The 20,739-nt window shown below is 32.1% G+C and overlaps 2 protein-coding genes and 1 long non-coding RNA gene across 3 annotated transcripts; 1 reads left to right on the forward strand and 2 right to left on the reverse strand.

Moving 5' to 3' along the window:
* Positions 1–418: 418 nt before the first annotated feature.
* Positions 419–2,241, reverse strand: LOC103850405 (protein LURP-one-related 15). Its single transcript, XM_033283854.1, has 4 exons — positions 1,916–2,241; positions 1,226–1,673; positions 911–1,138; positions 419–787 (listed from the first exon to the last, which is right to left on the reverse strand). Exons 2-4 carry the CDS (start codon positions 1,514–1,516, stop codon positions 632–634), a joined length of 675 nt encoding a protein of 224 aa, XP_033139745.1. The 5' UTR covers positions 1,517–1,673; positions 1,916–2,241; the 3' UTR covers positions 419–631.
* LOC117131686 lies at positions 1,920–4,705 on the forward strand. Its single transcript, XR_004454861.1, has 2 exons — positions 1,920–2,097; positions 2,212–4,705. It is a non-coding gene; the product is annotated as an uncharacterized LOC117131686 (long non-coding RNA).
* Positions 4,706–12,922: 8,217 nt separating this feature from the next.
* On the reverse strand, positions 12,923–15,655 carry LOC103850406 (wound-induced protein 1). Its single transcript, XM_033283857.1, has one exon. The coding sequence runs from the start codon at positions 13,628–13,630 to the stop codon at positions 13,148–13,150; it is 483 nt and encodes a 160-aa protein (XP_033139748.1). The 5' UTR covers positions 13,631–15,655; the 3' UTR covers positions 12,923–13,147.
* Between the last annotated feature and the right edge of the window lie 5,084 nt (positions 15,656–20,739).

Consider the following 20,739-nt stretch of genomic DNA (forward strand, 5'->3'; position numbering starts at 1 on the left):
GAATCGGTTTGATGAAGTTGGGGAGAAGCGTCTCTAACTAACCGTCTCTGCAAAGTAAACGCCTTCTGTTTCGAATGATAGTGGAAACAGAGAGAAGAGCAAAACTAGAATTACAGTGAGAAGGGGATGGAGAAGATGTTGTGATCTACCAGAAGCGAGAATGTGTAGCAAATCAGAAGATGTGAATAATAGTAAGCCACGATTTACTTTTGTGGATCTAATAATTTATTTATTTCTTTTGCAGGTTACACTGGTTGAAGGGGAGGGTAATACAGTATTAATATGTATATGTGACGCCGTGTATCGAACTTTTAGGTAAATTGAGTAGTGGATGAATATTGGTTTTTTTCATGGTTATAGGTCCCAATTCCCGATAAAAGAAATTATTTGCAAAAGAACAAATTAACCAAAAAAGAAATACTGAAAGAAAACATGTTCATATAGTTAAGATAATTAATTTTACAAGTAGCTAGAAAGAAAATGACACAGTAAGTGTTTAAGAAGAAATCCCACGTTACAAAGTGTCCAGAGAACGTACAACATATCATACAAATACAAATACAAAATCAAAAGCATATATATATATATATATATATATATATATATATATAACTAATACGTGAGCTTGTGATCAGCTGCTGCCAGCGGCGGCGCGGTCTTCTCGGTTAACATCATCGAGAATGACGACGAGAGAGGCGATGAAGGCATAATCTACGTTTGGATAAACCGTCACGGAGAAATTGTCCTTTCCCAGGAACACGCTCTGTACAGTGTGCTTCTTGTGCATCTATTATACATATACAAAAAACCATTCCAGTTAAATCACCAACCAAGTATTCAAAGTAGTTTTGTCCTATTTTTTGTATTTAAAGTCAAACAATACATAAAACGCGGAGAGAGAGATGTTTACTTGGGCAACGATGGCGTCAGATTCGCCGGCGTAGACGACACAAGAGCGCTCGAGCCAGCTCCCTTTGACCCTGAAATCACATCTCTTCTCTTCCTTGTTGTGACTCAAAAACACATCAAGTTTGGTCTTAAACTGAAGCATCGATGATCTCTTAACCGTGTACAGTAGATCACACTGTTCCGTACTCCCTCCTCTAAATACTTGCCATCTGTCATGCAAACTCACCATCTGCAATATAAAATTTAATTTAATTTACTTTAGTTAAAGCCCTAGCTAGTACATTCAAACAAATCTTAATTAATTAGATCTACGGACCTTCTCTCTCAAAGTCAAGACCGGAGATCCAGAACCATCCAATAAGATCCTCTTGTCGTGAAGGCCAAACACCGGCTCCTTCACCTTGAACATCAGGTTCCCGTTAACGTCCGTTATAACGAAGTTGCCGTCAGTCAACTTCATCATTTTCCGCACGATCGCTAGATCCACGGGGTACGGAGCGCAGAACCTTTGATCCACTATCCCTCCTGCGATGCCACCTCCTTGTGGAGGCGGAGGAGCCGAAGGGGCTGTCCCTGGTGGGTAAGCGTACACATAAGGCTGCTCCATTTTTCTTATTTCTTCTCCCTCACAAAATGTATTTTTTTTTTGGTATAATAATATATGCTCTCTCTTGCTCTCTCTATTTCTTCCTGCTTTGGTGAATTTGTTTTCGTCTGGTTATGGCCGAGAAGATAAGTTTAGGCAGCCATGGTTTTTATATAATCTGCACACACAAATAATCTGGATCGAATATGTTGACTTTTAACTTTTGCTTGAGGAGAAAAGTCTATGCGCATTATTCTATTCTATTTTATCACATTTGAAAGGATTCAAAGATTGTATATTTGTTCGCATCTTAATTTTTTTTTTTTTTAAACTAGTTCCTTATACAGTTTCAACACGGTTCAAAAATGGCGACGCGTTAACACGGAAACAAATGATTCAGCGAACACTGGGTACCTCTACCTGCATGTGTCTGTCAGTTTTGCTATAACCCTGTCGGCCTCCATTATAACGACGATCCCAGACCCAACCATCATTGATTAGTCTCTAAGTTTCCTTGTATGCTTCAAATCAATATGAAAAACAAATATTCGAACGTTATAGTCGTCTCCAACATCAAATTTTTAACCAAACCAATGTTTAAGGTATCAAATATTTGCGATTTGTTTGGTTATTTACCAACTCAAATTTCACCAGTAGCTGTTTACATGATTCAAGGCCCAACAACTGATCAACTCAAGTCTTCTCACTATTTTCAGCAAAGCCCAAGAATTAAGAAGCTTGGAATATACTGTGCGTTTTTATGGCGCGACATACGATTAACAAAAATTACAAAATGTAAAATATTACTATTGATTATAAATTTCTATTGCTCTAGTGAAAAAGCTTATAGCACTTCAGTTATGAGTTCCGGCGAACTAGAGTAGCCATATAATAATAATTTTACCAAACGAAATCATCACGAGTATACGACTGGAATTAACATTTAGTCATCGCCATGGACATAGGATCAACACTTAGCAACATATAACTAGTCTGGATCATTTCTGTGGGATGAGAATGCTCATGTATAATTAAAAAAAATGAAAATACTAAAACTCTAACGATGGGTGGTCATTTCCAAAACATACATTGTGATTTAAAAAAAAAAACTGTTTGCTTTTGTTAAAGAAAAATATATTTCCTACCAGAAACTGCTTTTAGTTGATAATACCACTTGACCGTAGTTTAATATATTACAATAGTACTATACTATGCTTATTATCTAGACTAGAACTTATTAGTCCAAAAATGTATGTGTCATGTATTTGTGTTGTTCGATTTTTCGTCTTTACGATCCGTTTTAGCTTTGGTGAAGTTTCTTGCCTATGATTCGAACTTGGTTGTTTCTTCCCAGAGTCGATCCTGAGTTTTTGAAAATTTTATCTGAAATAAAATATTTATTTAATTTTTATCTGAATATCAGAATATTTATTTTATTTTTATCTAAATGTTAAAATATTTATTTTATTTTTATCAAAACTTGGTTTTCATTCTTTTAGAAAAAAAATCAAAGAAACATTTTAGTAACAAAAAATAATATTTTCCTTATATTAATAGTTTTATTGTAAATTATATTCATATATAAATTATAGAACCTAGAATATGTTTGATATCTTATTATTATTCTTATTAAATTTCTTTTTTTTATCCTTGCTAAGCTTCTCGATGATGTTGTTCCTTTTCTTCCCCTTTGTTTGGGATGTTTTGTATTTCGAGTATTGCCGGTTGATGTTCTGTTTTTGTCTTCCTCTGCGCTCTCTAGCTACTTCTTAGCTTTCCGGCTGATTATGTTTGGTTTGGTCTTGTTTTATCTCATTTTTGTCTAAAATATCTATTTGTCCTTAAGTTTCTGTATGAGTATGGTGTTGGTAGTTTTTCCAGTATGGTAAACTTATGTTTTCGAGTAGTATTTTTAGTTCTTTTTTCGCCGGTCTTTGTTTAATTGTATTTCTTTGTATCAATTTTATTATCAAATGACCAAAAAAGTGCAAGAGTTATGTTTGTAAGCCAAAATTGTTTTTTTAATCTTTATATCATTCGAAAAGGAGATTTCAAAACGAGTTATAACTCATGAGCTGGTTCAGCTCAGTTCGATTTTTCATGAGCATCAGCTATGTTTTTAGGCTCATTTAATAAGTGAGGTTAATGATCGAACTTAGATTAGATCATGAATTATATGAACGATCTTTAATGAACATGAGCTAACTCATGAGCTTTGTCATTTTTATACTTAATATATATATATATATATTGATGACTTCTATTTTTTAATGTAAGAAAAAATAGTTTCTATATTAATCATATGTATCTTCTAAAATTATAATGTAAGACAAAAAAGTTATAATATATATAAAAATGTAAAGATTATTGATAGCACTTTTCATATCATATATATCTTTACAATTAAAATATAAAACAAAATATTCCTAAAACTCTCATGCGGCATATATATTTTTTTTATTTGAACAGATGAAAACTTTGAAGATGAATCATCTAAAGACTCTTATGTGGAATAAATTTTGGATCACTGATGTAATTAGCTTTGATTTTCTTTATTATTAGGTGTTCGTTTTATTTAATATTTAATATTAATGTTTTGGATTTTTAATATTTAATATTTAAATCATATTATGAAAATTATTTTATTCTATATTTTATTTATATATTTGATTGTGAATTAACAAATTTAACTCATAATCTAGATGATCTTAGTTCGAGTTTATATATTAAAGCTCATATAATAAATAAAGTGTACTGAGCTATGAACTGAGCTAAGTCGAGAGAGATAGCTCATTTTGTCACTGATCATTATTTATATACATGCAATTTTGTCATTTTATTACCGTAATGTATACAAACGCGCGCGACTAACCCATAAACGAGCAAATTAACAAGGTAAACCTTTTCTCTGAACAACATCAATTCATTAGAGTAGTTTAGGTCGGCTAACAAGGTAAACCAACCAGCAACTTTAACACATGCTCCACTAACCAATTAAATTGATCATCTTAATTTACTCTGTATTCGTATACATCATTCCTCGCCGACACATTAACTTGTTAGGTCAAAGACGCCCATATTCAAATGATGTCGCTATTTTTTTTTTGTGTAACCTAATGTCGCTATTACTCTATGCATGTTATACATTTTATTTTATTATTGGTTGAACTTTGTTTAAGTAAATAATTAATAAGTTGGTTTTAGAAAATAGAAAACATAAAATATTTTTTAAATTTATGAGTTCAATTCTGAAACGTCATCTATTAGAAAATAAACTGAGTATCCTTTTATTTATTTTAATATAAATAATTTATCTTTTTGTATGAATGAAACGACATGCACTCGATCTTTCGATGAATCATTGGTTAATAAAACAAAGTAGTTAACGAAAATGATGTAGAGCCACGCATAACTCATTTCGACACCATCCACTTAACAAAACTCTATAACTGATAGCAAAGTTTTCCAAATTCACTCGAATAAAAATTCATTAGGAAATAATATTGAATATAGAGTTTTTTCAAACTATTTGTTCTCAATCTTAAATCGCTTACCGCTCAAATTTGTGATTATCAAAACTGATAGCAAAGTTCACAATCTTAAATCACTCGAATGATTACCATAAAATTTGATCTTCTATGATCCATATAGTCTCATATGAAAATAAATTCTTTGCTCTCAATCTTAAATCGTACACGCTGAAATTGGTGATGATTAGTTCTAAAAATGGTGATAATTAACATATATGCTTGTTAGACATACCTGATGAAATTCCCAATGGAGTAAGCTTCCCTTGCGTACGTACGTATTAATAGGGTTATTTTGCGGGATATCTGCTTCCCCTAAATACGCTTTTCGTACACACAAATAGACACACGCACACGTATATATATATATACGTATGGCAATATAAGACTAACACTGGGATCATCATCATCAAGGTGAAGTGGTCATGATGGGGAAGATGGGCACATGAAGAACTAACTCAACACACTTCACACATCTCTATCATATACATGCATTTGGGGAGAGTGTATATACGTGGACTAAGAGATGAGTTAGTAATGCACGTGCCCTGCTTCTCCATCTTGCTCAGCACACCTTCTTCATCATTCACTCCTGTCTCTCCGACCACTTAACAAGGGGATGGGAGAGAGAGAGAGGGAGAATGGAGGAGCTCTGGTGACAGGTAGACTCAGCTAAATGTACTAAGTGCTTTCTCATATATAGCAAGTGGAAATATTATATATTCTAATTACCCATCAATATTCTTTTTTTAACTTGGGAATGGTTTACGTGTGTAAAAAATATTTTTTTTCATGTAAGCTAGTATATAAAAACTAAAGTTGTTGTCCTTATAGACGACCTATATGACACTAGATCTCTCTTTATTTTCTAGTTTTTAAAGATCAATCTTTATCTCTATATAGTGCAAAAGGTTCTATATTTTAAAAGTGGTTCAAGAATTGATAATTCACCATTTTCTTCGTGGTTAATTGTCCTAATTAACGGATAACACCATCTATTAGAATTGCTTACAGTAAAAAACCTAAATATATATTAAAAAGATAATGGAGACAGCACGCTGACCCATGAACATGCTACCCAAAACCCAAAAGAAAGTGTATGTGCTTGCACATATATACGCATTCATTTTTACCAAAAAATAATAATATATACGCATTCATATACATATACACATTTTTTGAGCACACACATACATTTTTATAATAATGTTTTTGAGCCCACAAGACCTACCCTGCATTATATATTTATATTTAGGTTGCATAAGCTATATATATTAATATCAATTCCCGGCCTCGGTATATTTTTATGTAAACACATCAATTACAATACGAGGTATCCTTTGATATATACATGTTTTGTACATAGATGATTGTTCGATAAAAAGTGAGGTAAAATAAATCGAAATTAGGTAGGAGATTTTAATTTTTCCCTATATATAGAGAAATATTTCTGGTGAAATCATTAAAGAGTACCATCCGACAGCTCGATGACTTTTCTTTTTCGACATTAAGGTCGGACTCATGCTGTCGTAATTATTACTTATATATCAAATCATGCTGCGTTGCTAATCACTTTTTCTCTTATAAACTCATCGTTTATTTTCTAATTTGGTATTCTTTCGGAATAAATAATTATATTTTAATAGATTTCATTACCTGCATGGCTGCATTTATATGTTATCCAAAACAACTATTTGTATTGATTTTCTCCTGTATTTAAATGAATACGTAAACCTAAAACTATCTATATGATGGTGAAGCCAGTTTTTGTTTAGCAAATGAGGGATGCATTTTGAACCATTTTTGCCAAAATTTTCATCAAATATTTGTTGTCACCTAAATTATTTTGTTGGATTATATACCCGCAGCTACCGTCGTTTGTTGAATACATTTAATTCGAATCTAACTATATAACATCACGTGGGGACCATATTTAATATATATTGGTAGCTTAGATGTTTCTATATATTTTTTGCATATTCCTTTGGGTGAGTTTTAGCAATCTACGAGTGACCGTGTAGAAGATTTGACACATAAAGTATAAACTAATTTGGGAAATAAGTTTTTAAAAAAACTATTTTGGGAAATATGAAAAATATTCAAGCGTATTTTCAAGATACTTCAGTGCACAAAATATATTTTGTATAGATTATTAGAATAAAACCGAGAATATATACCCATTTTATAAAACCCGCAAATACATATAATATATATATATACATCGTCAAGTTTTATAATATTCTAGGTTTGAAATGGTTAATATAAAATGAAATGATAAAAGAAATATGACTAATATGTCAAGAAATTTAATGTGAAGGATGATAGCAAGGATATATTTCCTTTTTGGCTTATTTTTAGTGGATAATAAAAAAAAAATGTTAAAATTTAAACAAAATGTTTATACATATTTTATTCCATAAAATTATGCATATAACATCCCAAATTTTATGTGGCTTCGGGTTATCCTCACTGGCTCAGTGTTCTATACGAGGCTGATTGTAATATCCCCTTTTGTCTAGCAATTAGCTGTTGTTGTTCTTCACTTGATTGAATTTGATCCTCTGTTTTGTAATGACTCTTGTTATGGTTAATGTTAATATATATCAGTATTTACAGTGAAAAGAAAAAAAAACACCCCCATTTTTTTTTTCATTTGCATATTTTTGCAGTAATGGTGAATATCATTGTCGAGTAATCTTTTTAACTCTTGAATTATTATTTCTGATTTTTCCATGGAAATTTGACAATGTAAAAGAAAAAACGGTGATTGTTGGTGAGGAATGATAAAAGACAATGTGGGACTGAAAATTGCCCACCCCTAAGAAAAGTCGTAATCAAAGTCCACTTCTAAGTTCTAGGTCCTATCTCGTGAAAATCATTGAGATGCTTCTCTTGTCTTCAAACAGTATTTTGTGATCTATACTGTTAAACACTCTTAACCTAAATTTCATTTTTTTCTTCTCAAACTTTTCATATTGTGTCAAACCAATGTTTTCTCTTTGATCTTTTTTTTTGAACACAAATGTTTTCCCTCTGATATATGCCTTTAAAACTGAATGTCTAGGTTCACCATTCTTGACTTGCACTAGCCAGGTCAACTTTTTTTCCCCTCTCAAAATGTAAGGATAGATTTTTGAAAATTTTGTTTTTGCTTACTCTAAAAGCAAGAGACAAACAAATGATAACATGATTATTTCTAATGTGTTCAGGTTCATTTAAATTCAACCATTCTGTAGTCATAACTATTATGTGCAATGATTTAAACAAATGTTTTTTAATTAAATTATAATAAATAAATAGATATATATATATAGTATAATGTATATACAAGCTTAACAAAAACATGTCTATTTTGGGAATAATTGTTAACTTTCGATCATTTTCATTCTTAAATCCTTTTAACAGTTTTTGGATCATGTACATTCTTAAACTCTTTGAACAATTTTTTTGTCTGCAATATCTAATTTTCAGGGCGATCCATAAAGTTTATCGTAGTCATGTAATTGTCATATGTATATAGATAATGAACGATTTATAATGATCACAATGCTATGTTTGAATACTTATAATATTTTATCGGAATTTATTGCATGTTACTTAACTTGTCAAACTTGGTAGGCTAAGACTAATTAAATTGTATTATCATGGCCTTGATAGAATTAAGGAAAATTCATTGTTTCTCATTCCGCATGTCCAAATCAACTAATTACCTATGAGTCTGTGACTACGAGGATTTCTTAAAAACACTTTTTCGGTTGCTCAATAAGAAAGGAAGAAAAATGTAAAAAGAAAGAGACAACACAGATGGGATGTAGTGACTGAATTACAAGTCCCCTTCAAGAGATCATGAGAAATCTTCAATAGCCTATGAGAATATAATTCAACAATGACTCCATTTTCAAAAGGTTTGATACATTTGCATGGACCTAAAATATATATATATGTGACCATATATATACACTAGCGTGTTTAAAATTTCAAGATTTAAAATTATTATCAAAGACAGATCAATTTATGATTGATAATCGAGTTAGTTTTGCGAGTAAAATGTATCTTATTAATTATAAATATATAAATAAACTAGTTATTGAACAATATAACATTGCATATATTCATTTATTTTGAAATCTCTCTCTCTTTTTGAAGATATTATATATACATATATATATTGAGAAAATGGAAAACAATAATTTCTCGTAATATTAATTTATGGTCCAGAAAAGATTATTTAGTTATTTCAGAAGTAAATCGATCAAATTTTCTCCATAAATCTTAAATTTATTATCTTGTGTTTTTGTAGAATCAATTTGTAGTTATAACTCTTTAAATGTATTAATGAAAGATGTGTTTTAAAAAATGTTACATTTTAAAATATGTGTGTTACTACTAATTGGAAGGGAATATTCTCCATAAATTATGGGAATGACACTTGGCATACACTGTAAAATAGAAGAGTGATGGAGATATGAGTGGAGAGAATTCAGTACGCGGTAGAGATTAGAATAATTCCATAACAGAAGTTGCGCCAAAAGGTTTTTAATGCAAAAGACAATAACACTTTCAAATTTACATACATCCATTTGAATATTTGTAAAGTGAAATTGACATCACATTTCCATTCTAACAAACAAAACTTGGTTATTCTCTCCCAACAATTTAATCAACCTTAATGATAAGAAAAAAACAATTTAATCAACAAATTTTTTTTTTTTAATAATCAACCAATTTTACTTTTTAAAACAATTTTTTTTTTGTTATATCAACCAATTAACATATATGAGCCAACCACCAATATAGATTATAAATCACACGTCGAGAAGCCTCTTATATAACTCTAGCATGGTTGTTTGATATTGTTATTTTAGAGATATTAGACTAAGAGGCTTTCTGTTTTATTTTTATCTTGTAATACTTCTTACCGAACATTTGTAGATTTGACACTTCGTTAGTACCAATCAATTACTTGTGTGTCATCTTTAGAAAGAAAAAAAGATTATTTATATATTCTAGTTTTGGCTTATCACTAATTATTACTAGAGCTTGATCCGTACACCCGTGCGGATACTTATTTCCACTTTTATATACATGAATATTATTTAAGTATTTATTAGATAATATTTTAAATATTATCATATCTTAAAATGTTTATAAACACAATAATTAATGCCTAATTACGAACAAACATTAGATAATGAAAACATATCTGCTAATCTTTTACTTTTCTTGTTGTAATGGTTACAGTCCTTACGAAGCTAGTTGGGTTGAAATGTAGAAGATAGTATGGACCTATGTATATATTGGTCGTCATTCAGACAGAGATAGTGGACATCTCACCAACATGCACATAGCTCTTTTAACTGTCGGCTCAATTGTTTTAAGATATCTACTACATAGTAGTTGTTTTTTCAATTGTTTATGCTAGAAAAAGAAGTCAATATATATTGATACCACATCGTCTTTCAAATTTAGGGGTTTGAAACTCTTACATATATGTGATTCCAACAAAATATAATACAGAGCCACAAATTAGCTTTCCTTATTATTTTATTAGTTCAGCTGAATATTTGATTAGATAAGGTTAATTGACAATTAAATTAAATTGTTTAAATTCTTTTGAGATATACTGAAAGAGGCATGGACTAAATATTTGATTAGATAAGGTTAATTGACAATTGATGAGAGACGAGGTGGTGGTGGCAGACATGCATCACACGAAATCTGCCACTTACACAGATAAGCGAACATACTGTTGTGACCTTTTTGTAATTAAATATAGCACGCTTAATTAGCTTCCAAATGCACTCCCTGATAAGTGCTAACTACACTATTATTGTTTTAGCTATATATCCAAACTGTTCTAATTCTCGTCTAACCAAAACTTGATATAAGGAAATAGACAGCTGGCAAAAATAATAATAATCTAAACTGTTCTAAGCTATGAGCTTATACTACTCCATTGTTATATTTAAAGGAAAAACTGACATTTTAAACCATTACAATGAAATTTACACGAATTGTTTGCTTAGAGGTTAAAAAAGCTAGTAAAACAAACTAAAGATTAAAGTGTGTATAAATGTCAATTTGAAAGAAAAGACATTTTGATTGGCTGGAAGAAAAATTAAACCAATAACATCTCTATAATATTATTTGAAAAATCATTTTTTTTTCTACGAATTGTATTAATGTTAATGCTAATTTTTACGATGGTTAACTACGGAAATATGCTTAATGAATTAAAAATATTATTTCTAATTTTTATTATTAAAATATTTAATAATTCTGTCAATAAATTTTTAATTTTAGTTTTTTTTTCTATTTTCAAATGAGATATATAATAAAATAAAATATGAAAGATATATTTACACGAAATAAATGAAAAATATTTTATGAATATACGAACATGAAAATGTATTTTACATATAATATAATCATAAAAAGAAAAGTTCACAAAAAAACAATCTTGATATTGATAATTTTCCTTTTACAAAAAGGTCATTTAAATAGCTTAAACTAATATATTTTTGATGAACTAAAAATATTTTATAATTGCTACAGTTGACATGTTTATTCATTTTTGCATTATTTTTTGTCATTTTGATTTTAAATGTCTATATAATTTTTACAAACTACATAAATAAATCAGATATATATGAATTTTAACCAGACCTAATATACCACTAGTAAACTCTTAAAGGTTTAATATTTTTATTTTGATTTTTATGTATTTATAAAATGTAATATACCAATAATAAGAATACATAAACCAATATATATTTTTATGGTTAAGATTATTTATATTATTTTTTAATTTATCTTTTATGCATCTATTTATAAAATATAAAGTTATTTTTTTTTAAAAAAAAAAATATTATTTTTAAATATTAATATTTGTTTATGAAACTTCATACTTACCATCACTTTACTTTTTTTCTTTTACAAATTAAAAATGTAAAATTATATTTGAAAGTATAATTATATATTTAAGATAAAGATCTGAAATTTCCAATAAATAAAACTAATTATTTTTTTAAACTGTAATCAAAGTAGTTATACTCGATTTGAAGAAATATATGCAATTCAATATAATCCACAAAATGAATAATTTAAACAATACATATTTTTATACTTAAAACCAAAAATTAAAATGCAAATAACAAAATTTATGAACATTCAATCTAGTCAGAACAAAAAATACTATATTTTAATTTATAGAAATAAATGTATTTTAATATTTCCAAATAATAATCAAATCTATTATAAATTATATATTCAAATTACATAATTCAAATTATATAATATTATTTAAAATAAATTCTGTATAATTTAAAAATTATTTAAATTTAAATATTGATAAAAATGTATAAAATATTTATATTCATTCATGAACACACATAAAAGTCACATGATTTTAAATATTAGAGTAACCTAAGGAGATTTTGAATTGGGATTGATAGAGAAACCCAAGAGTCATCTAAAGAAAAAATGAGTATGATTATTGGGCTCAAACAAAGGCCCATGAACAAGGTCTCTAATCGGAGATTCGACGCACGAAAGAATTTAACTATCTGAATCCCCCCCCCCCCACCCCACACACTACTGTCTACTAATTACAGTAAATTAACGCCAGCAAATCTGAGAAGCGTTCGATTTCAAAGCAGAGGTTCCAGCTTTTAATAGAACCTTTCTCGAGCTTGGTCACACGAAAACCTGAGAAGAATTTTGTTCACTTATGGTGTAGCTTTTGCATTCTTTTATGTATGAGTTTATTTATTATTACTGGAAAGTGCTAATGTTACGACTCTCCAATTTGGAATAGTTGTATTTAAGGTGGGTCGATGCTTTTATAAATATTGCCACAGCTCGATATTTTTTTTTCTTTTACTGTATACACTCCAAAATCATGATGTGTGGAGTGTGGTAAACCTTAAAAATAATAGACCAAATTTTATAAGAAGGACAAGAAAGAACCCTACACATATATACAATAACTATTTTTGGTTGCTAGCTAGTCGCTTCATAAACACACTACTGTTTATAACATCATAAATTCATAAGGCTTTTTTTTAATTTACTAGGTAAAGAGTAAACCACCAGATACAACTGTGTTTTACTTTAGTCTACACAGTTAAATAGCCAACAGCAAGCTAGGTAACGAACCACGAGGTAGATCCCTCGGTACGCTCTCCCAAACCGTGCAACCCCCCATGTCCCATCCTATTGCCCCACGACTGTAATCCGTGACAGTGATCCATGTGTTGAAATACTCCCTTAGCTCAGTGACCACTCCGTCTTTCAACTTCCAAACGTGGACCCAGTACACTTGTGAACCCTCCCATCCTTCTGCTATGACGCAGCCATGACCAGGCACCACTACTTGTACACTGCTTGGCTCGAACCTGAACGAAACCTGGCTCGGTGGTTCCCCTGTTAGTAGTCTCATCATGTGTTGACAATTGTGCGGTCCATGGAACCACCATTCCACGTCACTGGCCACCAATTTGGCCACCGTCGATGCGTCACCTTGCTGCAAAGCTCTGTAGAGTAACTCTATATTTTCCCGGTTTTTCATTTCAGGGGTTGTCAAACGCTCTACGTTATGTGCTTCCATTTGTGTTTATTTCTCTTTCTTGGAATTTGAACAACGGATATGGTTCCGCTGGAGAAACGTTTTTCTTTTATATATGTATGTATGTATGTAGGATTCTGTCTAGTTTTCGGTCTCTTTTATAGTCAAACATAAGTCCTCGGTACAAAGGGTCATCTGCTGCTGTTCTTTTTCCAATCGTCGCCTTAACTCTTTTTAATTTATTTATGGCCAATTGTTTATTTTTTTGTCGGTGATAATAGCAATAACATATTGTATGCCGTTTTTCTGACTAGCTAGTCCCTTAAAATTACATCAGATATTGTTTGCCTTCTTGTTTGCCTTAGCTCGCTTCTAAAACATTTCTCTCGGATAAAAATTTGAACTTACATAGAACGATCTCATGGTATTTGGATACCAATGACAACAAGGTTGTTGTTAGAAATTAATACATAATATTGTTTAGTATATATAATATAGCTTTTTTATCAATATAATATAGCTTAGAAGAAGATTGTTTAGTATACATAATATCCAATTATATAACTTTTTGGAAAATAGTCTAAAACGGACAATTAAAAGAGAGAGACTTCCTTCATACTATATGAATGACCAATATTTTAAATGTTAACACAAAAATTTGAAAAATCGCAAGGATTTCTAACCAATGTGGATGACCTAAAGAGGTGAGCATAAACTAAAAAATCTAACAATTTGTATTATACCCATAATAGTGACAGTTTGCAGATAACAAAAAAATAAATCAAATCATCGTAAAATGTGTAGTGGCAAAGACGAGTCAAAGATGCAAACGTAGTTTTCAGATACTTTGTAAGTTTTATTTTCCAAAGTAATGCTTATGCTTCTATTTTTGAGTTTATAATAAAAGCTTTCCAGTCTGAACTATATTTTTTACATAACCTCTTACTATTATTTTGTTTTTCTTCCTATTTTTTCTTCGAACTTTATTCTTTCTATTTTCTAGCTAAACGTGTGAAAGTATAGTTAATACTCTTTTTATTTTTTAATATATGATATTTTAGGAAGTTTTTTTTTTGTTTTGAGAAATTTTTGATGTTTCAATATATAAAATACTTTCATTTTTCTATGTAACTTTTAACTGTATTAAATTTTTTTATAGTCAATAGTATTTTGTTCTATATTTTGTAATGGGTTAAATAGTTTTTATTGTTTCTCATATTTCTTTTACGGTTTCAAGATTTCCAACTTGTAGTATCTCAGGTACCAGGATCGAAATCTGGTTCTAATACCAATTATTGAATCAAATGCTCACACTCAACTTGTATTGCTTTACAAAATTACTCAAAACTAAAACTTACAAAATTCACAAGTTATAATTTACAACAACCTTGCATTTCCTTATATATAAAATATAATTCTTAAACACATTAGACATCAAATGTTTAGATAACTCTAAAACATTCTTAACTAACCATAACTTGCACTTCAGGTTACTTCAAGTTTATTCCAACATCTAGAACATATTTATAACGAAAGGAGTACTGCTTACTACTCGTTTGGAATGCTCTTATCTCGTCTTACTGATGCCGATCCAGTTAAGTTAATATCTAAGTAATTATGCTTAAAGTTAGTTCATAGTTAATACCTGAACCAGATGCACACAATTTTTTTTATTCTGTCTCTAGTGAACAGTCACAATATGTCTCCATCTTAATTCCCACTAGATTCGTCCAGTTGTTATTATAAGTGAGCCAGCAAATAGAAATTGAATGAAAACGTTTTAGTCGGTTTAGTGATATAGCCTTTTGGTGTGTGTTAGAAAATATTTTCCAAAATTTATAAAGATTGAGTATATAGTAGTGTCTGTTGCCTTTTGGGGTTTGCCTGTGAAAACTGAAGAGTCAGATTATCCAGGGTTAGACTAACTTTACTTAAGTTATACTAATATAGAAATTTATGAGTGGAGTGAATCTTATAGGATAAACACATCTCCAAACTATGTATATATTTATTTATAGAGCTGAATATTTTTTTTTATTTTCTCTTAAGATAGAATAAAATCTATCACTACAAGAAAACAGCGGTATTCTGACGGACGTTCCGACGGAAAATGAATTCCTCGGAATATACCGAGGAATTTCCGAGGCAATTCCGAGGAAACAAAAAATTTGGCTTCCTCGGAATTTCCTCGGAATATTCCGACGGAATTCCGAGGAAAATTCATCTCGTCGGAATATTCCGACGGAATACCGAGGAAACTAGTATTCCTCGGAAAAAACCGATGAATTCCGAGGAAATATTATAGACGTTAGAGAGCCGTTGGAGAGCCGTTGGGGGATTTTAAAAATTCCGAGGAAATTCCGACGAACTAGCCGTTTGCATCGGAATTCCGTCGGAATTTCCTCGGACTGTCGGCAGGATTTCAACTATAAATACAAGCACCCCTCTTCCTCTTCATTCACTCCATATCTTCATCCTCCCTCTCACTTTCTTTACACACGAATTTGATTCATAAAAAACATGTCTTCTTCAAATTATTTTCGTTCTTGGATCGATCGACCTCATTTGGATCCGAACACGAGATTGCTTACGGAAGAATACCAACAAGGTATAACCGAATTCATGGGGTTAGTTCACCGACAACCGGAAGCAAAAACAGGTATGTTAAGATGTCCTTGCTCTAATTGTAAAAATAAAAAAGTTATTAAACAATGGGATGTTTGGACTCATCTATATTTGAGTGGGTTTACACGAAGTTACAAAATTTGGTATTATCATGGAGAAACTGATTATGAACATGGTAGTACTAGCGAACCTCAGCCAGCGGTTAGATTAGAAGATCCAATTAGAACGGATGTAGATTACGGTGTAGGTACTGAGCAGATGGTAAATGATCATTTTAGAGGGGAAGATTTACCCAATGCCGAAGCTAGGAGATTTTATGATATGTTGGATGCTGGAAAGCAACCATTGTACGAAGGTTGCAGAGATGGTCATCCAGCTTTATCATCTGCTACAAGATTGATGGGCATTAAGACGGATTATAATTTGGCTGAAGACTGTGTGGATGCGATTGCTGATTATGTAAAAGGTATTCTACCCGAAGATAATGTAGCTCCTGGCTCATACTACGAGGTTCAGAAACTCGTAGCTGGTCTTGGTTTATCGTATCAGGTAATAGATGTATGCAGAGACAACTGCATGATTTATTGAAGGGCGGATGAACAGCGGGTTTCATGCAAATTTTGTGGGAAGCCTCGTTATAAAGATACGAGTGGAAGAGTTCCAGTACCATATAAAAGGATGTGGTATTTGCCTTTGACGGAAAGGTTGCAGAGGCTGTATCTGTCTGAACGCACAGCGCAACCAATGAGATGGCATGCGGAGCACTCAACAGATGGTGAGATCAGACATCCTTCAGATGCAAAAGCGTGGAAGCATTTCCAATCAAAGTATCCCGACTTTGCGTATGAGAGAAGAAATGTCTACCTTGGATTATGTACTGATGGTTTCAGCCCGTTTGGCAAGAGTGGAAGACAGTATTCTCTATGGCCAGTCATTCTTACACCATACAACCTACCCCCAAACTTGTGCTTGCGACGAGAGTTTTTGTTTCTCTCGATTCTCGTTCCCGGACCAGAGCATCCTAAGAGATCACTTGATGTGTTTCTTCAGCCACTAATATATGAGTTGCAATAACTATGGGCTCAAGGTGCTGAAACATACGATGTTTCGTGTAAAGAAAACTTTCAAATGCGGGCAGTACTAATGTGGACAATAAGTGATTTTCCAGCATATGGTATGTTATCTGGATGGACAACGCATGGAAGGCTATCATGTCCATATTGTCAAGATAACACTGATGCTTTCCAACTAAAACACGGAAGGAAAACGTGTTGGTTTGACTGTCACAGGAGATTTCTACCACCAGATCATCCATATCGTAGAAGTAGGAATTTGTTTACGAAGAACAAGAGGGTGTTTGACAGTCCACCTCCGGAAATTCGTGTGAAAGATTTGAAGACACAACTTAGAGATTGTGGTGCAGAAAGGACGCCAGACGTCGGTGGACATGAGCATTTTCCGGTAGATGGTGTTGGAAACCTACATAACTGGCACAAAAAAAGTATTTTTTGGGATCTGCCATACTGGGAGGATCATCTACTAAGGCATAATTTAGATGTCATGCATATCGAGAAGAACTTTTTTGACAATCTCATGAACACGATCCTTAATGTTCAAGGTAAAACAAAGGATAATTTGAAGTCAAGACTCGATTTAGTCGATATATGTGATCGTTCAGAACTTCATGTTGATGAGAGTGGTAGGGCTCCTTTTCCCATATACCGACTTGATGCAGCGGGAAAGGATGCGTTCTTTGATTGGATTTCAAACGATGTGGAATTTCCAGACGGTTACGCATCTAATTTGCGTAACTGTATCGACAGAAAGGAAGGAAAGTTTACTGGCTTGAAAAGCCATGATTGCCATGTAATGATGCAGCGCCTCCTTCCGTTTGCCTTCAAGGAACTATTACCACGAAATGTTCATGAAGCAATTGCAGGGATAAGTGGTTTCTTCCGCGATTTATGCACAAGATCAGTGACTCTTGAAGGTATTGAAAATTTGAAGACTAACATAGCTGTGATTCAGTGCAACCTTGAGAAGATATTTCCTCCCTCATTTTTTGATGTTATGGAGCATTTTGTTATTCACCTGGTAAGAGAATTGGAACTTGGTGGTCCTGTGCAGTATAGATGGATGTATCTGTATGAGCGGTATATGTTCCTTTTGAAGAAGATGGTGAAAAATTTAAGTAGGGTGGAAGGGTCTATAGTCGCACAGATGATCAATGAAGAAACTTCAAACTTTGCCGAGTACTACTTTCCAGCAGAAGTTCAGACCAAAAACAGAAGACCTGCTCGGCATGATGATAGAGGCGAACGGGCAACATATCATTGGAAGGTTCCAGACATTTTCACAGACGTTGGACGACTTAGCGGAAAACCAAAGGACCGTCGACTTACTGATCAGGAGCGCAGTCATTTGCAAACATATTTACTCACCAACTGCGAAGATGTTCTTCAATATGAAAGGATTTTCATGGCAGAAAAGCGGTTAGAATATAGATACGCCACATATGACGAACTAGAAGAAATGAAGCAGAGAGAATTTGGTGGATGGATGTTTACTTATGTGAGTGATGGTTTGGCCAGAGGTGAAACATTTGACGATTGGATACGCGAGATGGTCGTTGGACCAAACTTTGTTGTGAAGTCATATCCGAGATTTTGTACTCGAGGATATGCATTCACAACTCAGAAGAGAAGACGTTCGAGTACGACTTACGATGCTGGTGTTTGTTCTGCATCAGGAGATGATGTATACTACGGACACATAAATGAGATTTTGGAAATCAAGTATTTGGGCATGGTTGGATTGCGCTGTACTGTTTTCTATTGTGATTGGCACGACAACACTCCAGATCGAGGTGTGAGAACAGATGCATTTGGTGTTACATCAGTAAATTCAAGACGGAAGCTGCAATATTATGATCCTTTCATTCTTGCTTCTCAGGCCGATCAGGTTTGTTATATCAAGTACCCCCGGGTAAGGAACAGAGATGATCCATGGGTTACTGTTACAAGACTCAACCCGAGAGGCCGAGTTCAGGGAAGTTCTGAGCTGGAAGACCCACTACAACCAAGCACATCCGGCAACTTAAGTGCAGCAGAAGATTTAGGTGGAGTTGGCCTTGTAGTCGATTTAACCGACTTCGGAGAAGAAGCCGCCGTTCACGTAGAGGATGAACCAGTGATTGGAGAGTTTCACCAAGATCCAGATTCAGATTCATCTGGTGATGACGACTCGGAAACAGACTAGCGTCGACCTTTTTTTTTTTTTTTTTTTTAAAGGAAAATTCCGAGGAAATTCTGAGGACAAATAGGTTTTCCTCGGAATTTCCTCGGAATAGATCTTCTCGATTGAAAACCCAAAGTTCCTCGGAATTTCCTCGGAATTTTCCGAGGGAATTCCGAGGAACTCTTTATGTTCGTCGGAATTTCCTCGGAAAATTCCGAGGAAATTCCGAGGAATTGGGGATTTGATTATAGATTCTTTTTCCTCGGAATCTCCTCGGTATATTCCGAGGAAATGCCGACGAACATAAGGATCTCCTCGGAATCTCCTCGGTATATTCCGAGGAAATTCCGAGGAACTTGGGGTTTTAAATTGAAAACAACGTTTTACGGATTGAATAACACGTATATAACCTTCATTAAGTGTCATAACCAGATTATGATGTTTGGAACTATGAACTTTGGTGTTTTATCCAATAACAAACACTTTTTACGATTACATGAACGAAAACCACACAACATAAGAGAAACACTTATACACTTTAATAAACGGTAAAGGGAATACTTACAATTATTTTTGAAATTGTGTTATTTCATGGTTATACTTGGATCCAAAGTTATATATATATATACGAGTAATCAAGTTTTAAATCTATTAAAATGATTTGGATTTAAATGTTATATAATAATTGTTGTGTGGTGATTATTTATTTATTGCGATAAATAAAATAAATAAATTTGATTGATGTAATATTATTAAACAAAAAAGCTATTTGAAACTATGTTTAAAAATATATAAATACAAGAGAATCGAAATTTTTATTTAACATAATTAAGTAACCCAAAAATTAAATTAAAATATTGTAAAGTCAAAAAATATAAATAATTATTTATAATTTTATTTTTTATTGTTAAAATGATAAAATGAAAACTGTATATAAAATTATTAAAAACATTATTTATGTTGAAGGCGCAAAAAAACAACTAGTTATTCTACAAAAACTAACATGCTTGTGCATAAAATTATTTTATTTAACTAGAGAGTGTATGGGGTTTCGGTGCAAATAATCTCCTAGGTTCGAGGCCGGCCAACACTAATACCGTTGACATGGCGTAAAGCATCTCTCTAACAATAATCGAGCTAGGAATAAAGCGCAATGAAACTTATTCAAAACCACTAGCCCAACACACCGTTAGTCGAATAGGATTATCTTTCGACAAACATCACTCGAGATCGTTAACCTATTTCAGAACTGTATTTGAAATTGTTGGTGTGCATACATGTATATAATT

The sequence above is a fragment of the Brassica rapa genome, chromosome A02, assembly GCF_000309985.2.
Source record: "Brassica rapa cultivar Chiifu-401-42 chromosome A02, CAAS_Brap_v3.01, whole genome shotgun sequence".
NCBI lineage: Eukaryota > Viridiplantae > Streptophyta > Magnoliopsida > Brassicales > Brassicaceae > Brassica > Brassica rapa.

Bases quoted from the DNA above. Each gene is read 5' to 3' on its own strand.
- LOC103850406 (XM_033283857.1), bottom strand. From the start codon at position 13,630: ATGGAAGCACATAACGTAGAGCGTTTGACAACCCCTGAAATGAAAAAC.
- LOC103850405 (XM_033283854.1), bottom strand. From the start codon at position 1,516: ATGGAGCAGCCTTATGTGTACGCTTACCCACCAGGGACAGCCCCTTCG. The intron at 1,139-1,225 runs GTCCGTAGATCT...TTTATATTGCAG, and splicing joins TCTTGACTTTGAGAGAGAAG to ATGGTGAGTTTGCATGACAG. The intron at 788-910 runs GTAAACATCTCT...TATGTATAATAG, and splicing joins CTGACGCCATCGTTGCCCAA to ATGCACAAGAAGCACACTGT.